This window comes from Daldinia vernicosa, assembly GCF_022497035.1.
Source record: "Daldinia vernicosa strain CBS 139.73 unplaced genomic scaffold F5Y00scaffold_2, whole genome shotgun sequence".
Taxonomy (NCBI): Eukaryota; Fungi; Ascomycota; class Sordariomycetes; order Xylariales; family Hypoxylaceae; genus Daldinia; species Daldinia vernicosa.
In genome coordinates this window covers 632,028-659,335 of record NW_025953918.1, presented here as the reverse complement: position 1 = coordinate 659,335, position 27,308 = coordinate 632,028, and the positions used below count along the sequence as shown (strand labels likewise).

Below are 27,308 nucleotides of genomic sequence, written 5' to 3'. Positions count from 1 at the left end.
GGTAGGTAGTGGTGATCAAATCAATTCATAAAAATGTAGTGGAAAAGTTCAACCACAGGCTATATCAAATATTGACTAAAATATTTTAGAACCCTCTTCGTGGTAACCTCGTCTGACAACGCCCCTCTTTGATTAATTAATTTATAGTTTGCCGGCTGCGCGGAAATCCTCGAGTGCCTCAATAACACGGGCCTTCATCGTCTTCTCGCCTTCCCTCACCCACACACGAGGGTCGTACTTCTTCTTGTTCGGCTTGTGGGGACCTTCGGGGTTGCCGACCTGAGTTCTTAGGTAGTCGACGTTGTTTAGGATGTAGTCTCGGTGACCGACGAGGTAAGCCCACTGGAGATCTGTGTCGAGGTTGACCTTGACAACACCGTGGGAGATGGCCTCAAGGAACTCTGACTTGCTCGAACCAGAGCCGCCGTGGAAGACGAAGAATACCGGCTTCTTCTGGCCGTCGCCGAGCTTCTGGGCGACGTGGGCCTGGTGCTTTCCGAGGAGTTCGGGGTGGAGCTTCACGTTGCCCGGCTGGTAGACACCGTGGACATTGCCGAAACCAGCAGCAATGCTGAAGAAGTTAGAGATGGGGCTAAGTGCCTCGTAGATGGCAAGGATATCCTCGGGCTGAGTGTAGAGGGAGTTGTTGTCGACATCTTCGTTGTTGACACCGTCCTCCTCACCACCCGTTAAGCCGACTTCCATTTCCAACCACAGGCCCAACGGTTTAGATCGCTTCAAGTATTTGGCCGTTGTCTCAATGTTGTACTGGAGGTCTTCTTCCGATAAATCGATCATGTGGCTGCTGAACAGAGGTGTGCCGTGCTGTTTAAACCATGCCTCATCGGCATCAATCATGCCATCAAGCCACGGTAGTAGCTTCTTGGCACAATGGTCACTGTGCAGGATAACGGGGACACCGTAAACGGGGGCAATTGCGCGGATATAGTGGGCGGCAGCAACGGCACCAGCAACGGAGGCTTCTTGGTTTGTGTTCGGGATGGACTTGCCAGCGAAGAAAGCTGCACCTCCATTGGAAACCTGAATAACAACAGGTGCTCTCGACTCCTTAGCGGCCTCAAGGACAGCGACGACAGTGGAGGACGAGGTCACATTGACGGCGGGGAGAGCGAACTCGTGCTCTTTGGCGTACTGGAACACCTAGTGGAAGCGTAAGTTAGCCGCATGAAGCAGGTAATTATAACAAATTAGTTTAGTAGTTACATTGTAGACATCCTGGCCGTAGATGACACCAGGCTTAAGATTCAACTTGTCCATTAAACCCATTGTGAATCTAAAGCGACGTGATAAGTGATAATTGAGAAGGGAGGTAATGAGATATAGGTAGTGAGGTACGCTGCAGCGAGAGATGAGTGTTGATAAAGGTATTAGTACCTGTTGTAATTTTGGTGAGAAGTCTGAGGGAATTAAAACAGTGACAACAAAAGGTTGAAGAAAGAAGAAGAGGGGGGCTATAAGTGCTATGGAGGGGTATTTTCTTTCGGTCAGACTTGATCCACGGTGACGCAGATGGCCGAGATTTATTATGGAGAGCAACTACCCGAGTTATTTCGTCAAGTAAAATTGTATCATGCCCTGAAACATTCTGGCCAAAGCCTCCATCTTTTTAGTTTTAGGTGGCTTCTCTGCTTCTTTGGCTTTCTACTAGTGGCGCATTTGCCGTCCCGGGTACTTTGCCGAGCAATGGACGACCTCTATAGCTCTTTCTCAGGATACATCTACGTAATAAATCGGCAAGCTTCGACGCCTCTACCCCTCCAATTTTCAGGAGCTGCCCGCGACCGGGAAGTCAAGGTGGGGTAACCCGCGTACTTCTCGGCGCAACCAAGCAAATAATATTCAACACTTTACCAATAAATTATGGACATATCTCCCAATTCTGAAAAATCCTAAACGCACGTTGTAAGATTCGCGAATAAGGAATGTCCACATCCATATCTTCAATTTCATTTTGGAGCTACTATGTATGTTGAAGTCAATTGCGGAGCATCTTTCATCATAGTACATCAATACCAGTCAACAAACAGAGAAAGAAAAAAAGGGTCCGCCAAGCCCCGCCACTTACATGGTACCTATATTGAACCTCTTATCTTATCAATAAATATCGCGAGTAGGCGGGGCTGAAGAAGACGTTCAACCAACTTCCACAGGTACTTCAATCTTAGTTCTACTTTATTTATTCAAGTTTACTTACATGACAATACCTAAGAACTGCATGTTTATATTTTCAACTGTATCAAATCTTCTTATATCTGACGGTCGTCACCCGTTAATCACGCTATCGATGCGCTATTAGTTAAAACGGCACTAAACTACTTGGCTGCTTGGGTAGGTAGCTTAGTACTAATGAAGTTGAAACTGCCCATTAATAGCTCAAATCAACCCAGATTATTTCATACCTCTCGAGTCTTTTTTTCGGTTGAATTGGTAAAGTATTGCTACGTGAAAATATTTCCTATAATGGAAGGTTAATGCCGGCATGATATATACTTCTAAAGTTGTTATCGCTCGATTAATCGTATGATGATGAGAGCTTACCATAATGAAGAAAAGGGGGTGTCGTTGCTGGCTGACACTGAGAAAAGAGAAACACATCAAGGCATATCAGGTACCTAAGAGCCTTTAGATATAGGCTTTCCAGAATAGTCGGTTCCTTACTCTCCATAGCCTTCCGCTATTGTCGTTGTGGATTACTATTATCAGCATTTCTCTTCCTCATGTTTTCTTATGCTAGAGAATGTGGAACTTAGCAAACGAGTCCACTCTCGACGCTAAGGCACATTGTACAACGAGTAAATTCCACAAATACCTATAGCACAGTGTAACTCACGATGCTATCACCAGCATCACCAGCATCAAATGGCGCAGTGGCGGAGTGGTCTAACGCGCAAGACTAGAAATCTTGTTCTTTCGGGAGCGTCTGTTCGAATCAGGCCTGCGTCGTTCCAGTGAAATCTTTTTTTTTTCCACGTTTCTCAAGATCCAACTGGGTTGTTCAACTCATATGTGTTATTTCAAATGTCTATTTTTATTTTATGAGTATTATAAGGAAGTAGGCAATTGACATTCTAGAATGAACTTACTAGTAAGACATATTTTCATATAAACAGGCGCATAGAACGCAAATATAGGAGATGTCTAGCTTCAAAATGTATCTGTCTTAATCCAACCCCCTTATTGCATGTCCTTTTGTTGCTATTAGATCATATGAGAGACAATTTATTAAGTTGATACGTTGCTTGACTCTTTAACAGGAAACAATAGTTGACAAGGTTATTGTAATCAAAACCTGAATCAAAGGAGTTGTCTCTTATTCATCTACGAGTGCGTGAATATAAAAGCGAAAGCAGGAAGACGAAGCATAAAGAACGCAAGATTACGATTATCTTTGCTACCTTTCATCTGTATTAGCAGATTTAACTCCTTTCCGTGCAGTAGCATTCAATATCATTATCAGTGAACTGCAAGCCCAGTGGCTACTATAACCCCAGGACAATGGATTTGGGTTCAGAAGAGGCTGAAAAATATAGGAAAGTGTACATGGATACGCAGCGCTCACACCTGCAGTATATTCTGTTACTTAACTCGATGGAGCCTACTTGGACAGCCGAGCAACTCTTTCATAAATTTGAACAGGATGTTGGCGTCGCACCGTCTGGATTGGTAATGCGACTTTCACTTATGTTTATATATATGTAGGTGGTACCTGAAGTTATAATATCCGCAGCGTCAATCTAAGAATGGAGCTGCGTCTATTCGATATCCTTGATTATAATATCGTAGGGCTACCAGCAGCCCAACTTGACAGGCACCTAGCTTCAAAAAAAGGAAAATTATAAAAGCTTTTTCACCTATAAATGTGTTTATTTATCAAGTTTTATGTAATATTATACTATATCTACCGTAAGTATAAATCTAAATTGAAGTCCTAGTGTCATATCACGCATTGTGTTTATTACCGAAACACTTACTAAACCCCAACTACGTGTAATTCTTTAAATCTAACGTACAGATACATTTGTAGCCTCTCAGTTGCTCATGTTAATTAAAGTTGGAAAACGGTATGAAGGTTGAAGCTGCTAGGAAAGGGGGAATGCATGTAATGAACAAGAAATGCTAATATTGGATGTAGTCATGTGGGTGTGCCTAGATCAGTGATAATATAGTAGGTTGTATTAAAAGGAATAAAAGGAGCAAGTGTAACGAGCTCGAGAGCGCACTAGCGCTCCCCTGTACCGTGACAGGATGTAACTCAAAATATAAAGTATTAAATTTATGTATACAATATGAAAACTTAAGGGCTCTTATTATCATGAGTCCGAAAGAATAAGAATAATAAATGAATAATTTGATTTAAGACGACGACTAGGTAGGTTAGGTGCTTAAGGATATGCGAGTATAAGATCAAATAGCAGGAGAGACCTCTACAACAGGGTGTAAGAATTATATAAGAATGTAAATTAGGCGGCGATGATTTCGTGGCAATGAGCCATAATTAAACCCTGAAGCAAATGCATGATTATTCCAAAGAGCAAGTAATGAGGTTGTGCTTCAACGGAGTCCGACCCCACCGGCGGCCTCCGAGGATCCCGCATCGTATCCGTGACGGAAGACTATTTATTCGCCCCTTTTTACAACATATTAAATGTTGGAAGCATATATTCACAAATAAGACATGTGTTTGGAACCGCAGCCTTAAACTTGAATTGGCTACCTGATACCAACTATTTTGGAAAAGTCCACAGACCCTAGTCCTAGCCACCACGACGACCTTCGATACAATCGGCCCTTCTTCCAACATGAATTATACTATGGCGGACGTAGTAATTGTTGGAGCTGGCCTCAGTGGCCTCCAAGCAGCAGTGAATATCCAGGCAGCTGGTTTTACGTGCTTAGTCTTAGAAGCTACCGACAGGGTCGGTGGCAAGACACTAAGCATCAAATCCAGCTCTAAACAAGCCGGTATAAACGATGCTGGAGCTATGTGGGTGAACGACAGTAACCAGTCAGAAATATGGAAACTATTTGACAAGTTTAATGTTGGCGCGGTTGTCCAAAGAACTACCGGCACGAGCTTTCGGCAAGCCGAGGACGGCAGCACGATCTCACACCCTTATCATAAGGGAACGTCGGTAAGTTGAACAGCTTACCCAAGATGATGCATTAGAGTAAAGATGACACAGCTAATGCTGTATTATTTACGAAGGGTAGAGATGATGATCGAGCTAATGAAATGCGTCGCATATACTGGGCAATTCATGAAGCCGTCGAGACGTCGGACCTCGAGCATCCCGAGACTAGCGCCGATGCTCAAAAGCTTGATACTATGACGTTCGCTGGGTTCTGTCAGGAAGCTAGCCCTAATATAGGCACTGAAATTGCTTCAGTAGTTACTGCTGCTCTACTTGGCGTTGAGGCCCACGAGGTCAGCGCTTTATTTATAGTTAACTATATCAAGAGTGGATATGGTATCCGGGTAATAACATCGGATGAGAAAGACGGAGCGCAGTACATTCGAGCCCGACGCGGTAAGAAAATACACAACCCTTTACTACCGCAGTAAGAGCTGACATTGAGGCTTAATCGTATTGTAGGGATGCAAGCTATATCGGAAGGGCTCGCCAATGAATTGACCCAAGGATCTATTTACTTGAGCACAGCGGTAGAGTCCATCCAGGAAAAAGGCGACGGGCTTTACGAGGTCCGTTCTACTGCGGGCATGATTTTCAAAGCCAAGCATGTGGTGGTGTCCATCCCGACCAGCTTATATCACACCATCCAATTCACGCCACCGCTGCCGGAGAATAAGCAAAAGCTAGGAGAGAGCACCGCCCTCGGGTACTACAGCAAAGTTGCGTTGGTCTTTGAGGAGCCATGGTGGCACACGGCAGGCCTGTCAGGAGTAATGACTTCTTACAAAGGGCCCGTATCCTTCAGCCGAGATACTAGCGTGCCGGAGGACGATCAATGGTCAATAACCTGCTTTATTGTAGGTGACATGGGGCGCGCCTGGAATAAATATTCGAAAGCAGAGCGCCAAGAGGCGGTCCTCGAGCAGTTCAACTCTGTCTTTTCCACAGCGACGGCTGTCCCCAAGCCTATTACCATTCACGAGCAGATTTGGTCTGAGGAGCCGTACTTTCTTGGCGCTCCATCTCCTGTAATGGGTCCCGGAGTGCTAACGTCGCTTGGCTCGGACGTACTACGGAAGCCGGTCGGAAATATCCACTTCGTCGGCACAGAGACCTCGGTGGTATGGAAGGGATACATGGATGGTGCCGTTCGCTCAGGACAGAGAGGAGCAGAAGAAGTAATCACAAGTCTAAGAGGATAAATATTAATTATGCGTTTATGCATAAATGATCAATCATATTTTCCTTCAATACGAAGGTTGGGGCCAAAAGTCTTGCACATATGAGCTTGGCAAAGCCACGTGCGAGTAAAAAGAGACTGCACGGTCTTATTTAAGCTATAGTGGCTGATATCGCTATAAATATAGTGGTAAGCCACCTGAATTCAGTGGACAGGCCACTATCCGACCTTCAGCTTAGAGTGTGGCTGATACAGTATTAATAAGTTAAAAGACGTACGAAAATCGATGCCAAGATTTGGACATGTGCAAGACTTTTGGCCCCAACCTTCGTACTGGACTTACATAAACACTTGGTATGGGCTCTGGTACCTATGCGGGGTTATGCAACCGTGAAACTTAAAATTGCTAGGTACGAAGTATGATATAAGTTCTTTCACATGAGTTGCGTTTGCATTCTAATTTGACACGTCAGAAACGAGCCGTGTAAGAAAATGAGCCAGCCAATAGTTTCAATAAGCCGAAATACGTAGGTTAGGTACCCAACCTATGTAGACACGGCTTGCTGCAGGCTGTAACTGCTGAATGCTCACAACCCGGCCATCGCGGTCTGGAGATTAAAACCCGACTCTTCCCTCTGTTCCAATATTTCTGATTCCCTTCCTTAACTATTATTTCACAACTATACCAATCTCTCTACACTTCACCATTACAAGTACTCATACTTTACACTCAATCCGAGACTGCGAATATTCACGACAGCATTACGGTCGTGAAATATAAATGGAGATGGCGCCTATATTAGACAAAATAACTGCTTCTGGAGAAGAATATTGGCGCTGGATCCAACAAAACCCGAAGCAAACTGCTGCTTACGCAACCGCTGGCATTGCAGTTGCAGCACCGATGGCTATCGCCGCCCCGATTTTAGGTGTTTTCGGGTTCGGGGCAAGCGGTATTGCAGCAGGTATATTTCTATAATAATCATTCTTGCCTTGTAGTTTAAATAATTGAAAGAGGAACTTAACTAACCTGTATTTTTCGTTAGGTTCCGTGGCGGCCGGCGCCCAAACTGCGAATGTAGCGGCAGGAAGCCTATTCGCTATACTGCAGGTTAGTGTTTTGAGATTCTTCTGACCCTACGAAATATATTCCAGAGATGGCTAAATTTCATTCGACAATTAGAGCGCTGGCATGGGTGGCTATGGAGTTGCCGCCGTCGGCGGTGCTGTCCAAGCCGGAGGCTTCGTCGGTGGTATTATTACCGCCTTGAAAAAGGCTTGTGATCGCCAAAGCCTTAACCCTATTGAGAGTATATGGGATGAGCGGCACGGCATTGTGGAAGCTACGAACCGGTTCTGGGATAGCTTTCCAACCGAAAAACTGACAACCATGATGAATATGACGCCACAGATAGTCGAACGTCTTAAGAAAATGAAAGATTCAATGTTGGGATACTAAGTTTGGGATACTAAGTTTAGCATACATAAACCAGCCGCACAAACAGCTCCTGGGTCTCTAGGTAATTTGGCTATTCTTACTTGAGGTCGAGAATGAATGTACTCTGGCATGGGATTCATAACGTTTTAGTAAATTGACTATTAACACACTATGTTTCTTTGCGCTCTATCTGCCAGGATATTAATACAATCCTTTGAGAATATAAGTTTTCACTCAGTTCGTTGTGAAATTTCATACAGCCTCAAGCTTCACGAAACACTATCGAGGGGATCGAAGCAACTGCTCGGTAGCCTGGAAACTGTTAAATTCTGGAGGGATGGGTAGAAACTTAAAGCTCATCACGATTAAAGCAATTGTGATACGTAGCTCCAGCATGGCCAACCGTTTCCCTGTACATATTTGGCCAAGTTAGTCCTCACGAAATATACTTGAGCATGCCAGTACGAGCATAGGACTTTATGAAGAACTTACCAAAGCAACCTCTAATTCCGCCCCCGAAAGCGTTATGAGCGAGTGTAGTTGGATCACAAATCTCCTTTCCGTCCTTGTCTATCTTAAGCCATCGCTCTGGGATAAATTTGTCGAGTTCTTGAGCACCAGGGGTATGTGTCCAATCTACCCTATCGCCCTTTTCGAACGCAGCTCGACTCGATAAACTACGTCTCCCCTCTGGTACGGGCATTGAATGCCACATCAGCGTTGCGGGAGCCGATAGTCTTGTACCAGCGGGTATTTTATGGCCGAATATCTCGGTATCCACTGTTGCAACACGCATAATACGAGTTGCAGTAGCCCCGCAACGAAGGCTCTCCTCGATCACTGCATCTAGATACGGTACATTCTTGGCGAGGAGGTCTGTAATGCTCGGCAGCGAATCACCAGGAAAAGCTGTTCTCAAGGCTTTCCGAAGCTTCATCTGCGCTTCTTGGTTGTTGGTCATGAATTTCACGAACCATTGTACTATGTCAGGTTAGCAAATGTACCTTAACCAAATACAAGAATTAGGGAGAAGACACGATAGAGATGAGAGAATAGGATATAGTTTTGGAGCTTACACGTTACACTTGTGGTATCGTGACCCTGTATTTTCTTGTTAATTTGATGATGACTTGATATTGTCGAAGAATAGTAGACTTACAGCATATATGAATAGCAGGAGCTCATCCTTCATATTCGCATCTTTAGTCGGATCTGGGATTAACTTTCTTCATATTCGCATCTTTAGTCGGATCTGGGATTAACTTTCCCGCCTTTTGGGCAGCGCCTATGCTTTTCTTAAGCACAAGATCCATGGCGCAAGTGTCGTGTTCCTCGCTATCACCCGAGCTATCATGTACCGATTTGAAACGCTCAAGGGCATCGAGAAGGATTCGGTCCAGTTCCCGGTCTTTAACTTCCATATACTTACGATACTTAGAACTTCTTTGAATCCTCCATCGAGTTAATGCTGGCCAGAACCCCGCTCGTGCTTCGCCAAGTTCGTTTATGTACTGAACAGTGCCATGTACATATGAACCTTTTGTCTCAACTTGTTTCCCTGTTTTAAGCATCTGAATCTGGGAGTCGACTAGGTCAAGCGGTTGCCCGAACGTCGCTATCCAAAGGGCATCAAGCGTGGCAAAGGAGAAATCCTTCTGAATATCAATTGGGTTACCATTTGCACGTGAACGCCGTATTTCCCAAAGCTTTATTAGGTCCTTGACGGTGTTATAAATATGTGTTATAAATATTCTTTGCGACCGCACGATGGAGAAAGTTGGGATGCATGGTATCTTGCCACATTCTTCTCTGTGCCTTCTATTCGGGAGTTACCGCTTGCGCAATTGAAGAATATGGGATCAATGTAGTAAAGGCTCCTTCGGATAGATCTCTATCAAATTCCTTCATTCTCCTTAAATTCAAATCAGCTATTTCTCGTGGATCATCGACTACGACAAGAGGCCTGGAAAATGGGCTTGTGAAGAGTTGGTGAATCGGCGATTGAAGCTGAAGTGATCGACGGCGTGCGGTGGGGAGAAACCACTCCGTCAACTCCTTTATGTGTCTGAAATTGTCGGGTAGTCTCCTGTAATCCTCTTGGCCGCGTCCTTGTCATATGGTATCCCGGGCAGAGGGCGCGGATAGAGAAATCTTGTCAATAATGAAATGATGGTGACGGTAAGTATACCGCCTATAATAATTACGAAACTCATTTTGTATTGTAGTCGTGACTTAATAGTTCGCTTCCACTATTCTCTCGCTACGTTTATATATATGATGTAGTAAGAAGTACGGGTGTTTATAAGGTTACGGGGATGAACTGGGTGTTACAAGCTTTTGCTAATAGGTATTTAAAATTCGTAACCGAGGTATATAAGACGCAGAGATAAGTAAAAGCCTCATCCAATAATTCATAAAATGTTTATCATAACCGCCTTACCGGTCCTTGGCCGCGTCCGTATTGTCATACATAGTGTGAATGTTAAGACAGCTGTACTGACCTATTAATGCCTGCCTTCTACCCTGTTATAAGGGCGTTACACACCTCTTGTCTACTTAATCTATCCCCGAACCCACCCATAAACCGACAAGCAGTTCCCTATCTTAATCTAAGTATTACGTCTCTTATGGGGGGTTATCAGCCGTCATACGGGGGGCTCATCAGTAATTGGTGGAGTTGCCGTGGCGCACTCGCTTCATATATATCGCCGGTGTAAGTAAGCTCCGGCATCTTGAAATTTTACGTATGCCAATATTGATTGATTTCCTAAAAGGGCAGGTTTTAGCTAGTCCCTGAAAAGCTCATGGCCAGGACTTATTTATTAGCCTTGTGAGGTTATCTCAAACATAGCCGACCAGGAATCAGGTAATCTTTTTAATTTACTACAATTATTCTTTTCACTAGGTCCAAACGAAGCGTTTAAAATTAGAACGTTTTCTAATAGTACTAATGCCCTACCTAGTGATATGCTTGATAAAACGGTGCCTTTGAACGAATTATTTAGACAGTATGTATCTAACCCCTGTCAAGTTCCTAGGTAGTTATTACTCCGAGACTAGGTAAATATCGAGGATGTCGTTCTTAATTAGCTCTCTACACCTCTATTAAATAGTCGTCCTCCTATATTGGACGTACGTTCAATGAAGGGGACTGACTCATAACGCCTTTCGAGCTAACCCATGGAAGCGGCTGAACAAGGTAGAGCATCCGTCGATATAAATCCAACCCCATGGGGTAAACCAGGGGTAGAATCCTGGCTTTGGCAGATTGTGGAGTGGCCAAGGAATTTCTCCAAGTTCGTCTCCAAATTCGAGAAAGTTGTCATTTCCCCCACAAAGTCAGCCCCTGTTCTAAATCCAATAGTGCCAGTCCCATATTGGTTGTAATTCGCGGGGAAATGTCTCCTTGATTTATTAGTTTCCGAGGATAAAAGTTCCCTCTGGAGAGATGGTGAAGTTCGGGGACATTTACCCCGGCTTGTCGTTTGATTAAGCAACGTACATTCGAATAAATTTAGATGTTGTGCCTGGCATTAGTTAACGTCGTTGTGTTACAATAAGCTTGTCTTATGTTTCGTGAAGAGTCATGGCCTTCCTGTTCCTTGGTCTCGTACTATTGTCAGACCTGGCCTTTGGAAAGATCAATAGGTATGTATAGCTTGAACAAAATTGTGTCATACCTCTTTAGGTTTATTTGATCTAATTTTACTTCAAATGAAGGCAGGATATTGTTAGCAAATACAATGTTAAGAGGGAAAGGTTAATCGATAATAATACCACCCCTTTACAAGTGGGAAATGGTAATTTCGCATTCAATGTTGACAACACGGGGATGCAGGTAACAAGATTCTCCCATTAATCGCTAGGGATGCAATACTGATAATAGTACCAAGACGATCTTGCCTTTCAATACACTGTCTAGTTGGGCGTGGCATAATGATTCTCTGCCGACAAGCAAGTATGTTGCCCGCCTAAACCTTTTTTTATCGTAGCTTCTGATGCATCTATAGGGGAAAAATTAGCGACTACCATGGCGTAACAATGATCACGCACGGTAGAAATGTCTCTTATGATATCCCCGACCCCGATCTCCCGGAAGTTTCGCAATGGCTCATTTCTAATCCCAATCGAATTAACCTAGGTCGCATTGGCCTCAGGTATCAGGGAGCTACTTTGGCAGCTTCTCAGATCACGAACGAGGTTCAAGAGCTCGACCTATGGAACGGAGTTATAACGTCTACGTTCGATGTTTCCGGAGAGAGCGTCAAAGTTATTACTCAAGGAGACTTCGAATCTGATGCGGTAACTTTCCATGTCGAATCACAGCTTCTAGCTTCGGGTGACCTAGAGATTGAACTTGACTTCCCCTATCCGCCAATACACACTACGAAGTATAAGTATGAAGTTTTCGCTGGTGTATACGACTTTCCTCTTAACCATACTACTTCTATTGTCAAGAACTGCAAAATGGATGAGGCACACATATATCATGAGCTACAAGATACTAGTTATTTTGTTAATTTACGATGGCCCGTCGGAAGCCCACTTAATCTCTCTAGAGTCGAACCGCCTGGGTCAAATACTCTCACCGCTCACCGCTATACTCTGTCAGCAGCATCTGAAACTCGCTCTCGATCGAATACTCTAGACTTCACTGCGCATTTTTCTCCAGATAAACGGAAAGCTGCACTTCCATCGAATATCCAAAAAAGAAACCCCAGAGGGTGGAACCAGTACTGGGAGGAAGGCGGTTTCGTTGATTTGACGTCTTCTTCGAATACAAAAGCGGACGAGCTCCAACGACGTATCATCTTATCCCAATATCATGTTCGAGTGAACAGCGCAGCAACGGGCCAGTCACCACAAGAAAGTGGATTGATGAATAATGGGTGGTATGGTATGTGTAGTTGGTGCTTATTCTAATATATTTCCCCTGGAGCTAAATTTCTGTAGGGAAGTTCCATATGGAAATGGTCGTTTGGCATAATGCCCATTGGTCAACGTGGGGCCGACAGAAGTATTTTGATAATATCTTCCCTGGATTATACGAGACCTTATTACCTTCGTCGATGGCGAGAGCAAAATCAATGGGATGGGAAGGAGCTAGGTGATTCGATCTTGAAAACCAGCAACACATACTGCCAACAACTAATAGAATGCTGACTAGGTGGCCAAAGATGACCGAAATTGACACTGGAGTTAGCTCGCCGGGTGGCATTAATGGTCTACTCCTATGGCAGCAGGTACGTTAAAATTCTTGTTTTACTAACGACATCTCACTGACACACCCTCCCCTTATAGCCTCATTCCATGTATATGGCAGAACTAGCGTACCAAGCTTCCCCTAGACGAGAGACTTTGAAAAGATGGGATGCCATTGTAAGCGCTGCTGCCGATTACATGGCTTCATATGCTTGGAAAAATGAGAGCTCGGGGCGTTATGACCTTGGCCCGCCCAGTTACGGAGTAACAGAGAACACGCCTCCAGCCGAAACGCTAAACCTAGCTTATGAAGTAAGTGGCGCACCTACGAGCTCTTATAGCATCGTACACAGTACAGCTTATATTTACTACCTACCTAGATCGCATATTGGAGGTACGGACTAGACGTTGCGCGCGAATGGAAAAGAAGATTAGGCCAAGGTATTCCTGAAAAATGGACAACCGTCGCGGAGAATCTGGCTCACCCACCCCAAGTTGGTGGCCTATATGCTGTTTATGAGGGTCTAAATAGTTCCTGGTGGGAAAATCCTAAACTGAACGGAGACCCTCGAAGCCTCATTATGCTTCAGGGTATTCTTCCTGACACGCCGGCGGTTGACCCTGACGTTGCGCTCAAGACAGCGGATAAGATCTGGGAAGTATGGACCGATGACAATATCCGTGGCTGGGGCCGACCCGTGTTGGCAATCAACTCTGCTAGAATTGGGAATCCCGAGCGTGCTATCTATCACATGACAGCGTATGACTATTGGCTATTCGATGACGCAGGGTTTGCCGTGCGAGGAGGCGATGGTAAGCTTTATCTGCAGTTAAACGAGATGCCGTCCTATCATTCTAACGATCGTATATAGGTGGCACCCCTCCTCCATTTATACCCGGTAACGCGGGATTCCTTTATGCAGGTGAGCACTCTACATAATCTCGTCGAATTCGTCATGGCTATTAACGAATAATAATTTAGTTGCGTATATGGCTGCCGGTTGGAAGGGATCTACGCAGGATGCTCCGGGTTTTCCCAAGGATGGAACTTGGGTTGTTAAACATGAAGGTTTACTAAAGGCGCTTTGAAACGCCAGAACGCCGACCTGAGCGATGTCATCCCCACTTCCCCAGCCCCACTTCGGGAGTCGGGACAGCCCGAGACATATGACGTATGGGTTTTGGACTAACTACGTAGAGACACGTGACCTTTATATCTCGAGATAGAAATCGTAGTCTTTGGTACTTTAGTCGCATTCGTTAACTCCATAAATACAATATGGCAGGAATCTGGTATCGCACATTCCGAGATTTCTTTTCCATTCGGTGGTTCTGGCTCTTCCCTCTTATTGCTGGTTTATCTTGGTTTTTGACGCTCACTAGTTTGCTGGTGATATGGCTGGCTGTCGGCCGTCCCCAATATCCCGGACAGGTGAACCCATACCTCCCGTTTATTAGCGACATTGCTGCCCATGAGTTTAAGCCTGTGTTTGTCATTGGGTGCTCAGCTACCGGAGTTGCGTTCTTTGGGACCATTTTCTCGGTACATCATGTGCGCTATGCGCCTAATTTCTACGGACTGACGGACGACGCCCCGTGGCGGCAGATTGTGAGCTTCATTGCGCAGATTGCTGGCATTGCTGCTGCTGTTAGCTTAATAAATCTTAGTGTCTTTGACACGGACGATGCGCGTATACGACATCGACACCTCCTTATGGGTACATTTGGAGGCCTTTTCGCAAGTGCAGTAACTACTACTGCTGTGTGGTGGGATCAGATTTGGGGCCCCAGGGTGTTTGTGGGTTTAAGGAAATGGTATGTCTTACCGAACCCCCCCAAAGTTTTGAGCGTAAGAAAGTTGTGGCATTAATATGACCAAAGGTGCCTCTTCAACACAGCTCTAGTAATCTGTCAATTTGGTTGTGGACTAGCATTCGTAATTCTGTACAACAGTCATTTCAAGTCCTCGGCCATACTTGAATGGTGCCTAACTTATGTCGGCTCCTTCTGGCTTGCCTCGTTTGTGGGATATACAATGTAAGTGAATGAAAGTTAAAGTTGCCAGCTTATTAGCTCTAACAGGAGATATAGGTTTAGAGAAGGCGATCATCCTGTGGTTGAGGACGATGCTGAGCAGCAGCCGCTATTAATATAGGTCCTCGTGCAATACAAAGTAGTAGGGTTGGATAAAGGTTTTCTGATATGATATAGACACCGTGATATTGTTGCAGCCCCGTTCCGTCGGTAGGTTAAGGTAGTTTCCTCCTATCCACTAGAGTTTAGAGATTGTTTATGTGAGATCCTGTTCCAGCAAAATAAAGGAGTTATACTGAGAAATTTACAAGTATAAAATATAGCAAAATATAGCATAACAAAAAATAAGTAAATAAAAACTCGGTTTATAATGCCTTGAATGATTCAGATAAGGCTGGGTACTAAGTACTTTCTTCATCTACATAAGGGGCTAAAAAGTGCGGCGGCGTTAATAGCGTACGGTCTAGTGTACGTAACTTGCAGATTCCCCCCACTTCTATTAGCATTAATCACTTGTCGCAAACGTGCTTCTGGACCGTGCACTACTCAGAAACTTTACCCAACCAAAATTTCTCCTCCAGTAGCGCTACGCAGATTACAAACCACATCTAGCGGGTCGATAAGGGGAAAAAAAAAGGACAGAAAATGGCTTCATCATCCAAACCATATTCACTTCAACTAGCCGAACGTATCCACAATACCACCGGCAAGGATCAACTTGGTCGCATATGTTCTGCAGGCTTCATCTTAGAATCATCATGGCATTTAGTCGTTGAGAGGAGATTCATGAACACGCCGCCTCAAGTTGTGAAGAAGGCTTTGCTTAGAGCAGGTTTCTTCTGGACGGTGTTATATTTTGGTACCGACCAAGCATTGAAATGGGCCGAGGGGAAAGTCAAGAAGGCCGAGGAAGGTCGGTCATAAAAACGAGTAAGCATCGAAAGGGGACGTCCCCTCGTATGGGAATTGTATAGGCCGCCCATTTCACCATCGGTCATTTGATACCCTTTGTCGTCATGTATGAACCAATATCGTAGGAGTACTCATACGCCAACAAACATGGGTAAAATACCTATCGCTTCCCGAGGGACGTATTATGATACCTGCGAACCTCACGAATTCCGTACCATCAGCTTCAGGTTGGCGGGATCTCTTTCCTTATGCGCATTTTATGTCTATCGAGCTGGTTCTAGGGGGGGAAACAAAGTGACCATGATAGCAACAACTCAGAGATGAACTCTGCTCAATAGAATTAAGTACATGTTGAATGACGCGAATCAATATCGTTTAGGCGAAGGGGATCATTATTAAAGATGGCGAGATACTGCTAGGTAAATTGATCACCAGAAAACACTGGTTCTCGGAGGAATCATTGTAGAACATCCACAGGCTATCATGATGCCAAGCTAGATGAAGATATCATCAAGTTGTGTGGAATTGCGGCATCAAACATTGGAGAACCACCAGTAATAAGGTAATGATGCGATCAGCCCAACTAATCACGTCAACTCCAATGCCCTTCACTGGATCCACAAATTTCAATCCGTCCCCAGTTTGGCCAGACAGCCTTACGCAATGAAAACCATCGTCGTACAATCACGACAGTCCAATGCTGCCCCAACTCTCGCATGTTGTATTTATATATGTTCATATATCGAGATCTGAGGCCCCTAATGGATTTCCAGGTGCTCAACCCCCCCGTCCGTTTGGTACATACTACCTCCCTTAACTCTGGTATTAACTCTTGCTTTCCGCATGTCGGAAACTATAAAATACTAATCTAAGAAGCCGTGCGTCCTGGCAGTCATGGTTGAGCCTCGGATCTATAATAACCATACCGAATTTCTTGACAAGAGTAGCACGGATATTCAATTTGGGTCGAAAAAAGCTTGTTCGAAGCGCCCAGCCATTAGCCTACCAACTACCTAGCCCCTAAACTGAATCAGAAAGACCCCAAGACGAGTACAGCAAATGTCAAACTACCAATCCTTCCCACAATTTCCTCGACTACCTACAGAGATCAGACGCCTGATTTGGGTTCATGCTCTGCCCAGAGGCCGTATTCAACTCTTTGCCAAGAACGTGCCTTGGGAGAACTGGCGTCTTCTACCGCCTGTAGTTGCCCATGTTTGCCAAGAGTCACGAGAAGTTGCCGTGAACCACTCAGTTGTGCGTGGTTTCCCAACTGCAGAAGATATTCATACGACCACTTGGTTTATCGGGTCTCGTGATATACTTGAGCTTCACAGCGGCTATCCTTACCCGTTATCGAACCCAGAGCCTTTCTTTTCTGCGGCAGAAAGGCTGGCAATTAACGCTGGAGACTTTGAAGGCGAGATCAAAGTTGTTATCAAAGATCTCATCGAAGGTCGACGATTTCATAGCGTCAAGATGATATATCTCATTGTCGAGCAGATTGAGACAGCGTACTGGCCCAAGTTTCGACCGGATATGACGGAACAAGATAAGGGCAAGGGGACAGTTCTTGACTTATTCAGTGATGAAGATCTGAGAAAAATAGATGGATATAAGACATGGGCACGTTTTCAAGAAATGTCACCGGTCTTTCCTCGACGTCAAGACGTTGAACTTATCCTTAGGTCGAGCCTAGACAGGATCATACTAGAAGAAATCTGTCGGTACCACGAACGTCTGTTGCAAGCTGGATACACCGAGGAAGAAGAAGATATAGCACCATTTCCAACAACTACTCCTATCGCCCCTGATCATCCTTGGATCCTCCAACAATGGAGGCGCCTACCGGAGTTCCGCCCGGCGTTATTAATCCTAGGATGGAGGTAAATAATGTAATGTCTATATGGATGACTTATTTAGGCTCGTTTTCCACTAGCAATACACCCCTCAAAGTAGGGTTTCATATCTCAGTTCCAACTATACCTAACACCCAGGATAGAATAAGTTTAAATTTTTTTCCCAAGCATGTTCTAATTGGTATGGCCCTCGGGGATGTACCTAGGTAGTAGTCGACAGGGGGTCGTTGTGGCTTCAGGTGTGGCTTTCTAATTAAGCGAACCGAAGACTTTAGGTAGAACATTTAGCGACAATTTACCGGTACCGAGGTGCCATCTGTTCACCTCAAACCACCTTTCCTTGAAACTACCTAGGGTGGTAACACAACGTGTCTAGTTGGTTTGTTTATTATCACGATGGCATCGACCCAGCGATTCTCGGGGTACCCACTTGCTAAAGAAGGCCCTAAAACAACATACGTACCAACGCAGGATAAGAACCCTCCCCTTAGAGGCTGGTCTTTGGTTATCGCGGCCAAGCTGTAAGCAGTGCTATCTGCCCTATCCCATTCACGATCAACCGCTCATGCAAAAGTAGCGTCACATATTTTCCGTCTGTAGCTAAGGCTGCATGGGGAAATGCTAAGTTAGGCTGTGTCAAAGATATACCAGGTCTAAATGAGTACGACTGGCGTCTTCAAGTATGCAACTACCATGTATTCTAATTTAGATGTCAAGTAATTGATAAGCTGGGCAGCCCATTGTCACACCCCTTATAGCCGATGGCGTCGTTCAGAGTAAGGCCGAAATCACGCCTGATCTTTATGAACGACAGCCGGATGATCTAGCCGGCCGTTTTTATTCTGCTGCTGATTATCACGAACTCTTCAAATCCGGGAAACTGACCCCACTGCAAGTAGCAAAAGCCATACTGCCCCTCATAACCAGAGGTCAGGATCCCCCGGCCAAGTATGAATCGGCCTGGTCTGTTACAAGAGAAGATCTTGTGCTCGCAGCAGCTAAGAAGTCGACGGAACGTTATGCTGCCGGCCAACCTCTAAGTGTGCTCGATGGCGTACCGATAGGAGTCAAAGATGACACAGATGTCGAAGGATATATATCCCATAGGGGACGGCCCTTCGATCCATCCGATCCCTTCTTCAAACCTGCGACTAGAACAATCTGGCCAGTCGCGCAACTAGAAGCTGCCGGTGCTATCGTCATTGGCAAGCAGGTGATGCATGAGCTCGGCTTAGATGTTAGTGGGTGCAATCCACGATGGGGGACGCCGATAAATTGGAACAACCCATCGTACTACCCAGGCGGCTCATCATCCGGCGGAGGGTCGGCCATCTCTTCCGGGTTGGTCCCTATCTCTATTGGCACTGATGCCGGAGGGAGTGTCCGCATTCCGGCCTCATTCAACGGCGCGTACGGATTAAAACCTACTTTACACCGTGCTTACACGATGAAGTCCTCTATCTGTGTCATAGGCCCCTTAGCAGCGACAGCAAATGACTTAGCTATCGCGTACCGTATTAGTGAGTATATTCCGCCCATTACCTGTTAGCATAGGCTGTCCCCCGTAGCAAGTATTCATCATATTTGGAATCAATATCTCAAAGCTTAACGAAACACGTATACTAACTGCCAATGTATTAGTGACAGCGCCTAACCCTGAAGATCCAATACAGGGCTCTTTCGCCTTGTCAATTCCGCCGAGCCCTTCTGCAAAGAAAACAATTGGCATTTACCGTGACTGGTTCGACCAAGCTTCTCCTGACGTCCTTGACGCCACCAATAAGGCAATTAAATATTTTACTGATAAACTGGGCTACGAGGTTGTTGATATTAGTATCCCTTATTTACAAGAGGCCCAGTATGCCCACAGCGCATGGGCGCTCACCGAGGGCATTGACCACCACATTTCGCACGCTGTGGATCCAACGCATCCGTTCGCAAGTCTCAATAACTGTAACCAACTTCTAATGACCGTCGGCTCGTGCACGGCGGGAACTGATATGATCAAATATGGCCAATTGAGAGGATTGCTCATGGAGCATCTCGCGTTTTTGTGGAAGAAGCATCCGGGTATGTTGGTAGTCACGCCAACAGTACCTGAAGCTGGGTGGATAATCCACCCTGGCGATCAGGCGTACGGATTTAGTGACGGCAATGTAACAATACGCAACATGATGTATATCTGGCTGGCGAATTCAACGGGCTGCCCCGCGGTCAGTGCGCCCGTTGGTTACGTCGACCCCGAGCAAGGTGAAGGTAAACTACCGGTCGGCCTCATGGCGATGGGAGAATGGGGCGCGGAAGAGCAGCTTCTGGCTTGGGCAAAAGAGGCTGAGACGTATGTGAATGACGCTTACGAAGGTGGCCGCTACAGACCACTAGAGTGGGCGGACGTCGTCAAAATTACCAAGACCGCAGAATAACGTCCCTACCTAAGACTTACTGTAAGCCACATGGGACGAATTATGGTGTCGGCAGTGTCTCTAAATTTTCATGGTTAAAACTCTTAGGAATTTCACGCAAATGTGTTCTTAAAGGGTTAATTCCTATATTATAGAATTATTCGCGCACGATTATAAGAGCATTATTATTTTTTATTTTTTTACACTCAAGATGTCCCTGAATGTTTGGCTGGCACGTGACCGTAGGCCACGTATGGGGATACATGGTACCTGCATATCCCACACGAATTCTCTAATCCGTATATGTGCTAAACCGCCAATTCACAGTCCAAACCAATTCCTCGACCCCCTTTTTTTATGGAACTCGGCCGCGTGTCGTGCATACCGAACTGTACATCTTACTATCGGCCCGGCCATTATCTATTATACATGCCTTAGCGTTAAAGGGAAATACGTAATATCCTTAGAGCTATATATTAGCCGTTACGCTCATGGAAGGCGGCTACCGAATGTGACGGACCGTGTAGTGGATTAGGCTTGCGGACGTCGTCATCCTTCGATATCGGCATCCGGAAAAGGAAGGTGTTAAGAAAATTGTCTTTCGCCTCTGTACCCCAGAGTAAACACGATAGTATCCACCGCGCAGATAGCACATATATCAAAATTTTTGACGAGGTATGATCTGAGTTCAGGTTAAACTTTAGTTATGATCATTAAAGTGCTGTGGGCTTTTATATCTAGGTGCATAGGTATGGTTTAGTTTAATTACAATAGGGAACTGTTACGTTAATATTGTCAGTTCAATGAAGATTGTTAACGTATAGGTACATGACATGAATCAACTCTGTATATTATAGTTGTTTATCTCAACTAAGTGCTACGGGAATTTGAGGCACTTACTCTCTTACCATTGTGTCATTCAGACTATACTAGGTAAGTTGACAGTGTCCCATTGAGAAGAGATCCACTAACAAGAACTACCAAGTCTCCCGATATTACACTGCGTAACAGATACTACCATATGAAAATGCTTACGAGTTTTGAAAGGTATGTCTTGAGAGCCTAAAATAGGTGTACATAGTACGATAAGTTAGATACTTCTTTCGCTACTAGTTATGGGTATGGTTATTTTACGTGGAGGGGACATCATGCGGCACGTTAAAACCTATATGTTAGGTAACTAAATTAATACATATGCTACTTGCTTCATACCTTTTTTGATAGTGTCTACCTTTTAACTAGATCTTGCACGATGGGGCTAACCCTTTCAGTGATCACTGCAACTGGTTAGGAAAACCCGGTCACTTACCCTAGTATATGATTGGCTTTCACTATAATAAGACAAATGTAACGATATTCTAAGCAGAAGCTCCAGCTGTAGTAAGCCATTGCCCTATTATGATTGTTATTATTGTCTTAACGTAGAGATAGTTTTCATTCTATCATCTTACTTATAGATAGGTGCCTATAGAGGAATAGTTAAAGCTATTATCGTCCTCCTTCAAGATCAGGTCCTAAAACTCTAGTCACAGTTCACGGCGTGGGGTTAGGTTTCATCGTCTTCGTGTTCTCGGTAGATGATCCTAATGCTGCCGACATAGAGCTTCGCTCGTATCATTGGCCATGCGAACACTTCTCTCTCAAAACCTCCAATTCGTACTGACCTGTTTCACTCCATGGGCTTTAAAAACCGGGGTACCTAGTTGTGGTGCCCCCACGCGGATCTAGGGGGCGAACAACTTAACATGGATCATATCGGTAACATACCCGATAAGGGTTGTAACGGTGATACCTGTGCCGGCATCTTGGCGTCTGGAACCGGCGGCGGTACTGAGTCGTCACATTGATTTACCTAATCAATGACAGACTGGAAGGTCTTGGGTGGCAAAGCTTGTTTTTCTTTTCTTCCGCAGCTGTCTAGCGGTTTATTTCGTCGCCTCAAGCATTGAGTTTATTTCGACGACTCCGATGCCTCAACTACGATCTACCAGCTCGACATGGTAGTCCAACTACTCCATGAGGTAGTTGGTACTGCTATCGGGGTTCTTTTGTTTTCTCTCCTGTGTTTGGCATCTAGTTCTATCATGATATGGCTGGTATGGACACATCACGAGAGGGACAGTTGTACGTTGAGCGTGATCTAAAGTTGGCTTCAGGACGAAGGACAATTGACTATTATTACGTGTAGATGTCGCACTACTTTCATACCTTACGCTCTTAGGAACTGTTTCTAGCATCATTCAGCAGTTTCACACACTCATCTGGTGGAGGGATGTCAAAGTTGAACAGTACAAATATGCCGTCGCGCATCTCGGCAGCCCTGAAATTGCTATCGCGGGTCAATCCGTTGGCCTGGACCTTGTTCTTTTCTACATACGTGAGTACCTTTAAACTTCAAGAACGAGAGCTAAGGTATCGCTAATTGCAAGGCAAGAATACTATACATATAATGCGGAAGCAATGCTCACGCTTTTCTGGGCCATTTCACTTACGAGGACCGTCTTCAAATTTGCAAATTTGACAACCTTCAGACGTATCAAACATAGAACGAGTCAGCTGGCAAAAGTCGTGGCATTCATCCTGCCCGGAATTCTAATGTGCCTCCTACGGTTGAATAGTGTCCAGAGTTCTCATATAGGATTCTTAATACTTGCCAACTTCAATAGTATGTATTTGCCAGTTGCCAGTAAACGACTATTAGCTAAAATAACACGGTATTAGTAATGATTAGCCTAACTATTGGCAGTATCTTGTTAATAGCAATCCTTATCAAATATATCTACACTCGACGTCGACTTGTTTCATGGAATGCCCATTATTTATTTTCAAGGCGGTCACAAGAGGCAGGCAGAGAAATTATCAACGTTCTAGATCGGGGAGATGGTCGTCAGGGCATATACGATCGCTGGCTAGTAGTACGCTTCTCTATAGCGTTCGCAGTCTTAGGGGTCTTTCAGTTGATCACAATTCTCCTAGAGGTGTCACATTTATCAAGCCATACGATAGAGAAGTTAGGCGAATCCGCGAATTTGTCAAAAGAGAGGGCCAAAAATGATTTCCTACTCTTTATGCCGGGTGTATCAACAAGTCTACTCGTAGGTCAACCCCAAAGCTACATTTAACTTCCCAGTCGTCAATAATATCTGCTCGTTTTTCACCTCCGGGTTAAACTCTTGGTTTCAGTCAGCTTCTCTAGCTACGTAGTTACATCCTAACTCCGAAAATACTAGGTCTTCGTTGTCTTCGGGACTACACGAACGTTTCGAGAAGCAATATATAAGACATTCATCCCGAAGAGGTTTCAGAAGAAGCCAACCGAGGTGGCCCCCGTAGCGACTATGATACCCGATGAAGATATTCATGTCAACGGAGAATATGGGGCAAGCTTCCATTATGCAAAAGGACAAAGACCGGCTGACTTGGGGCCGGGGGTCATAAGTGGGACGGCGGCGACGGTCGTGACGGACTTTCCTCTGGCGTCTACAAATTCGGCCGGCGGGTGTGAGTTAAGATAGGAGACGTTCCTTGATGGGAAACCATGGTTTTATACGGCTTGCCAAGGGCCACCATCGCGATTCCTACGTAGTCCTTTGATATTTATTGAGATACTACGGGAGTCCATGAAAAGAAAAACCTCCTGTACAGGAAAGATAATACGGAATAGATGGTGATGACAACGTTTACGTCTATCGGTAGTAGGCTACTTAAGTAGTTGCAGCGGCGCATCTTTGGGAATATGGAATAGAGGCAAATGCTAGGTACTGAGCGATATCTGGATTTAAGATAGGGAACGATACCCACTCTGCTGTTATTTATAATCACCCTTCTATTTTATTAAGCTGTAAATAAATGTATTTATTCGCGGTTGATTTCTTTTAGAATACATGGTAGATAGAAACGTAGGTTGCTAAGATGTGCTAATATGTTGGATTCGAATTCCATCTACTATAGGAATATCTGGCAGCATTATATTTTACTAAGTACCACCTGCCCAGCCAGATAGCCAAACAAAGAAGAGTTACCTATGGAAATTAGCGAAAGATAATGATGGATAAGGTAGTCTTTCCATCACTCCTGGACGGAATCTCGAAGGCATTAGATAGGGAGAGTTACACGGCCGGAGTCTACGCCAATCTACTAGGTACATAGGTAAAAGGCGTCGAATAGTAGTAGAATTTGACTCTCCCCAAGCTCAATATCGGCGAATAATCTTTCAAGGTTTCAGCCTCTCTACTTAACCCGAGCTTGGCCGAACGAGAGATCCACGCATATGAGACATCGTTGTGATTCTTAAGCCTTCCTACATACAATCCCCGAAAATAAGATATCGATTAAGACAATTTCGCTTGCACTGTGTTACTTCACATCCACAGGTTACTTGCCTATTGGCCGTTGTAGAATAACTACCTGCTACCATGTGTCACAAGATCCCGTCTCCGCTCGCAAACAACTGCCTACTCTATGTAAGTACATCACCATGTACTTAGGAATTAATCTGCCTGGTATATTATACCAGTTTCTATTAATTTCACTTCGGGGTTGGACTTCTGATTCGTTTTCGGATCAGGCACTTTCACATTAAGCCTTGCTTACGTTAGGTAGATACCCTCAGCCTGATTACATGAATCATGCCCTCACAGTGATCCAAAGAGATACGCATCGGATAAAATAAGATTCTACGTAATCTAACAGAAGCTACAATGATGATATATGTTACATACGGCACCAATGAAAACTATATCATATTTCTCATTCACCTCCAATCTACAGTCTAGGAAAGGGAAGAGTGTCCCAGGTAGGCAATCATAATACGAAACCCTTCATAATCGTAACCCGGAATAGAGACATCCAAAGCCGGCCTACGAGCCACCATCTAACCACAGCTTCGCTACTCTATATCAAGATTAAATAGCCTCCTGACTTTCGAAATTAGTGGCCAAAGGATTACTTTCAGGTACAGTAACTACATGGTATCTTGGCATGGAATGTATATATAAGAAGGACCTCCTTGCTCACTCATACAGTTAGTAGAGCAAATCAATATACATAATACAGCTCATATACTGTATCTTTGAGTACCGACTGCCGATTCTAGTCCACTCAAATAGGGTTATGGACCGTTTACCAAGGTAAAACACCTCCATCAAGATCCACCATCCCATTCTTCTCGATGTCAGCATCCCTCTTTCCTAGGACGATATCCGCCAGAGCTGCGGCCGGTTCCTTGGGGTCTCTGGCACCCCCTTTGAGACGCATCTCGCGACCCTTCTCTCCAGTCAAGTTAGTGACGCACCAGCCAGGGTTGAACGCGAGGACCTTGCAACCCCACTCGGCGAAGTTGAAGCGGTGGCAAGCCGCCAACATATTGAGCGCCGCTTTGGACATGCGGTAAGTGTCCCCGCGGATATTTCGGTGTTGGTATTCCGGATCCAGTCGAGACGTCACTGAGCCCTGCTCTGAGGATACGTAGATTATGTAGGGATTCGCCGATTTCTTTAAAAGTGGCTCTAGTGTTTCTGTCACCATCACCTGGCCAAAGAGATTGGTCTCGAAGGTCTCGCGGAGAGCAGTTAGTTGGTCGATGGGCTGATAGATTAGGATACCGGCGTTGTTTATCAACACATCCAGCTTTCCAAACTGAGTTTCAATTTGCTGTCTAGCCGCGTCGATAGACTTTTGGTCCGTAACGTCGATCTGAATCGTGGATATTGGACCTTTTAAAGAACTCCCGCGAGCCGACTGTAACTCATCTAAAGCTCTTTGACCCTTTTCTATAGAGCGGCTGCCGAGTAGGATGTGAAAATCGGCCGACGTATTTGATAGAGCAGCAACCGTTTCGTAACCAATTCCGCTACTAGCCCCTAAACCAAAGTCAATCTCTTATTTATAATTTTATATCGAGTAACCTACCAGTGACGAGGATAATGGTCTTATTGGAAGCCATTATGAGTTAGTGCTGCTTTATGTAAAGTTGAAATAGTTGGATCTATGTTTGTAACTGATATGATGAAGTGAACAGACCTGGGGACATGTTCATCAGTAGCAAATATATCTGCTCATTTTGAGATGGAGATTAGTTAAACGAGTGTATAAAGTCCGTTAACTGCGAACTGGTTCCTCGACGTGCATCTTTGAGTTTCATGCCTGTGTACTTACGAGTCATGTTACCCCTGAGCTTCCCATTTAGAGGCATTTGATAACGTCTCTTTGAGAACATGCGCAATCGAGACGGCTTTGTACGTGATAGCAGTGCTTAAATAGAATAATCTGAATATTCTATTGTTTTTGTCTACAAGTCTATAAGTACACTAGTGACTACTGAGGGTGAATTGATGCTTTCGTAATCCAGTTGCTCACTAAGGGGTAAGGTGTGTGGTATTTACCTACCCCTTACAAAAGGCCAATGCCATTTTACCATTTAATACCAATGGGTGCCGCGGAGACCGCGGCTGCACCGCCGCTTTATATTCTATACTAAAAGCCAGTCGTGACGTCGTATAGTGTTAAATCCCAATTTGGTTTTGGGGTCCCATTTACTATGATGCTGAGATAGCACCTTAAGTCCGTGGTACATTGTAGCTTGAAGTCACCATACAATCCTTACCTTCGAACCTAATACCAAAGAAACTGGGAACCAAAGTCAACGTCATGGGATCTTCATACACGCCACGCTATATTCTCCGGCGGAGATAAGATACTCGGACATTCTTTCATTGTCCGAGTCCGGGAGGATAACCATGCACGATATTCAATTCAACGAACCAATGTCAGATATGAGCATTTATAGATAGCAAATGGAATATCTATTTGTGTCTTAACTAGGTACGTAGTACGCCTTAGAAAACGTAATGTGGTTCATGGCGTATTAAAGTGGCTTGGTTAATGCATAGTACGGCCTTATGACTTTTCGTAACTTTGGAGATACCACCGATTTTCTCATTTATCATCCTAGGTAGCTTTAACACGAATTGAATTTCTTTAATTGATCATTTCATTGTAATTTAAGTAATGATGAAAAGTATAAGCGATTAAACGCCATCTCGGGGCGCATTAATACCACCCACTAGTCATCCAAGTAACCCAACGTTAACCTTTTATCCCTCTAAAACCTAGTTGCAAGCAAAATTA

The 27,308-nt window shown here is 44.7% G+C and overlaps 10 protein-coding genes and 1 non-coding gene across 11 annotated transcripts; 8 read left to right on the top strand and 3 right to left on the bottom strand.

Annotated features, from left to right (window-relative positions):
- Positions 1-6: 6 nt before the first annotated feature.
- On the bottom strand, positions 7-1,705 carry F5Y00DRAFT_223796 (uncharacterized protein). Its single transcript, XM_048005913.1, has 2 exons — positions 1,225-1,705; positions 7-1,161 (listed from the first exon to the last, which is right to left on the bottom strand). Exons 1-2 carry the CDS (start codon positions 1,285-1,287, stop codon positions 142-144), a joined length of 1,083 nt encoding a protein of 360 aa, XP_047869770.1. The 5' UTR covers positions 1,288-1,705; the 3' UTR covers positions 7-141.
- A 1,177-nt stretch (positions 1,706-2,882) lies between these two features.
- Positions 2,883-2,964, top strand: F5Y00DRAFT_t8. The gene has a single exon. It is a non-coding gene; the product is annotated as a tRNA-Ser (tRNA).
- A 1,754-nt stretch (positions 2,965-4,718) lies between these two features.
- On the top strand, positions 4,719-6,656 carry F5Y00DRAFT_61306 (putative amine oxidase). The gene is made up of 3 exons (XM_048013894.1): positions 4,719-5,153; positions 5,228-5,549; positions 5,616-6,656. Exons 1-3 carry the CDS (start codon positions 4,821-4,823, stop codon positions 6,353-6,355), a joined length of 1,395 nt encoding a protein of 464 aa, XP_047869769.1. The 5' UTR covers positions 4,719-4,820; the 3' UTR covers positions 6,356-6,656.
- On the top strand, positions 6,655-7,968 carry F5Y00DRAFT_61303 (uncharacterized protein). The gene is made up of 3 exons (XM_048013893.1): positions 6,655-7,298; positions 7,380-7,444; positions 7,517-7,968. The coding sequence occupies exons 1-3, from the start codon at positions 7,115-7,117 to the stop codon at positions 7,790-7,792; spliced, it is 525 nt and encodes a 174-aa protein (XP_047869768.1). The 5' UTR covers positions 6,655-7,114; the 3' UTR covers positions 7,793-7,968.
- Positions 7,969-8,050: 82 nt separating this feature from the next.
- Positions 8,051-8,963, bottom strand: F5Y00DRAFT_257137 (cytochrome P450; the record flags this gene model as incomplete). Its single annotated transcript, XM_048010513.1, has 4 exons — positions 8,051-8,181; positions 8,264-8,752; positions 8,848-8,872; positions 8,931-8,963. 4 exons carry the CDS (start codon positions 8,961-8,963, stop codon positions 8,051-8,053), a joined length of 678 nt encoding a protein of 225 aa, XP_047869767.1.
- A 2,394-nt stretch (positions 8,964-11,357) lies between these two features.
- Positions 11,358-14,254, top strand: F5Y00DRAFT_269205 (Six-hairpin glycosidase-like protein; the record flags this gene model as incomplete). Its single annotated transcript, XM_048012398.1, has 10 exons — positions 11,358-11,419; positions 11,492-11,609; positions 11,665-11,729; positions 11,782-12,668; positions 12,725-12,878; positions 12,939-13,014; positions 13,073-13,285; positions 13,354-13,786; positions 13,846-13,896; positions 13,956-14,254. The coding sequence occupies 10 exons, from the start codon at positions 11,358-11,360 to the stop codon at positions 14,060-14,062; spliced, it is 2,166 nt and encodes a 721-aa protein (XP_047869766.1). The 3' UTR covers positions 14,063-14,254.
- On the top strand, positions 14,158-15,220 carry F5Y00DRAFT_61275 (Frag1/DRAM/Sfk1). The gene is made up of 3 exons (XM_048013892.1): positions 14,158-14,788; positions 14,855-15,010; positions 15,065-15,220. Exons 1-3 carry the CDS (start codon positions 14,253-14,255, stop codon positions 15,126-15,128), a joined length of 756 nt encoding a protein of 251 aa, XP_047869765.1. The 5' UTR covers positions 14,158-14,252; the 3' UTR covers positions 15,129-15,220.
- Positions 15,221-15,429: 209 nt separating this feature from the next.
- Positions 15,430-16,531, top strand: F5Y00DRAFT_223786 (uncharacterized protein). The gene has a single exon (XM_048005912.1). It carries the CDS (start codon positions 15,653-15,655, stop codon positions 15,929-15,931), a length of 279 nt encoding a protein of 92 aa, XP_047869764.1. The 5' UTR covers positions 15,430-15,652; the 3' UTR covers positions 15,932-16,531.
- A 447-nt stretch (positions 16,532-16,978) lies between these two features.
- F5Y00DRAFT_250509 (uncharacterized protein) lies at positions 16,979-17,809 on the top strand (the record flags this gene model as incomplete). Its single annotated transcript, XM_048009738.1, has 1 exon — positions 16,979-17,809. The coding sequence occupies one exon, from the start codon at positions 16,979-16,981 to the stop codon at positions 17,807-17,809; it is 831 nt and encodes a 276-aa protein (XP_047869763.1).
- Positions 17,810-17,992: 183 nt separating this feature from the next.
- F5Y00DRAFT_61228 (amidase signature enzyme) lies at positions 17,993-20,363 on the top strand. Its single transcript, XM_048013891.1, has 4 exons — positions 17,993-18,299; positions 18,356-18,458; positions 18,515-19,298; positions 19,420-20,363. The coding sequence occupies exons 1-4, from the start codon at positions 18,175-18,177 to the stop codon at positions 20,199-20,201; spliced, it is 1,794 nt and encodes a 597-aa protein (XP_047869762.1). The 5' UTR covers positions 17,993-18,174; the 3' UTR covers positions 20,202-20,363.
- Positions 20,364-25,301: 4,938 nt separating this feature from the next.
- On the bottom strand, positions 25,302-26,124 carry F5Y00DRAFT_269204 (putative short chain dehydrogenase/reductase; the record flags this gene model as incomplete). The annotated part of the gene is made up of 2 exons (XM_048012397.1): positions 25,302-26,041; positions 26,091-26,124. The coding sequence occupies 2 exons, from the start codon at positions 26,122-26,124 to the stop codon at positions 25,302-25,304; spliced, it is 774 nt and encodes a 257-aa protein (XP_047869761.1).
- Positions 26,125-27,308: the final 1,184 nt, after the last annotated feature.

Coding starts and splice junctions, on each gene's coding strand:
- F5Y00DRAFT_223786 (XM_048005912.1), top strand. CDS start 15,653: ATGGCTTCATCATCCAAACCATATTCACTTCAACTAGCCGAACGTATC.
- F5Y00DRAFT_61275 (XM_048013892.1), top strand. CDS start 14,253: ATGGCAGGAATCTGGTATCGCACATTCCGAGATTTCTTTTCCATTCGG. Junction 14,789..14,854: donor TTTGTGGGTTTAAGGAAATG/GTATGTCTTACC, acceptor ATATGACCAAAG/GTGCCTCTTCAACACAGCTC. Junction 15,011..15,064: donor TCGTTTGTGGGATATACAAT/GTAAGTGAATGA, acceptor CAGGAGATATAG/GTTTAGAGAAGGCGATCATC.
- F5Y00DRAFT_61306 (XM_048013894.1), top strand. CDS start 4,821: ATGAATTATACTATGGCGGACGTAGTAATTGTTGGAGCTGGCCTCAGT. Junction 5,154..5,227: donor CTTATCATAAGGGAACGTCG/GTAAGTTGAACA, acceptor TTATTTACGAAG/GGTAGAGATGATGATCGAGC. Junction 5,550..5,615: donor GTACATTCGAGCCCGACGCG/GTAAGAAAATAC, acceptor ATCGTATTGTAG/GGATGCAAGCTATATCGGAA.
- F5Y00DRAFT_61303 (XM_048013893.1), top strand. CDS start 7,115: ATGGAGATGGCGCCTATATTAGACAAAATAACTGCTTCTGGAGAAGAA. Junction 7,299..7,379: donor GGCAAGCGGTATTGCAGCAG/GTATATTTCTAT, acceptor ATTTTTCGTTAG/GTTCCGTGGCGGCCGGCGCC. Junction 7,445..7,516: donor GCCTATTCGCTATACTGCAG/GTTAGTGTTTTG, acceptor TTCGACAATTAG/AGCGCTGGCATGGGTGGCTA.
- F5Y00DRAFT_223796 (XM_048005913.1), bottom strand. CDS start 1,287: ATGGGTTTAATGGACAAGTTGAATCTTAAGCCTGGTGTCATCTACGGC. Junction 1,162..1,224: donor ACGGCCAGGATGTCTACAAT/GTAACTACTAAA, acceptor CGCTTCCACTAG/GTGTTCCAGTACGCCAAAGA.
- F5Y00DRAFT_61228 (XM_048013891.1), top strand. CDS start 18,175: ATGGCATCGACCCAGCGATTCTCGGGGTACCCACTTGCTAAAGAAGGC. Junction 18,459..18,514: donor AGTACGACTGGCGTCTTCAA/GTATGCAACTAC, acceptor TAAGCTGGGCAG/CCCATTGTCACACCCCTTAT. Junction 19,299..19,419: donor AGCTATCGCGTACCGTATTA/GTGAGTATATTC, acceptor CCAATGTATTAG/TGACAGCGCCTAACCCTGAA.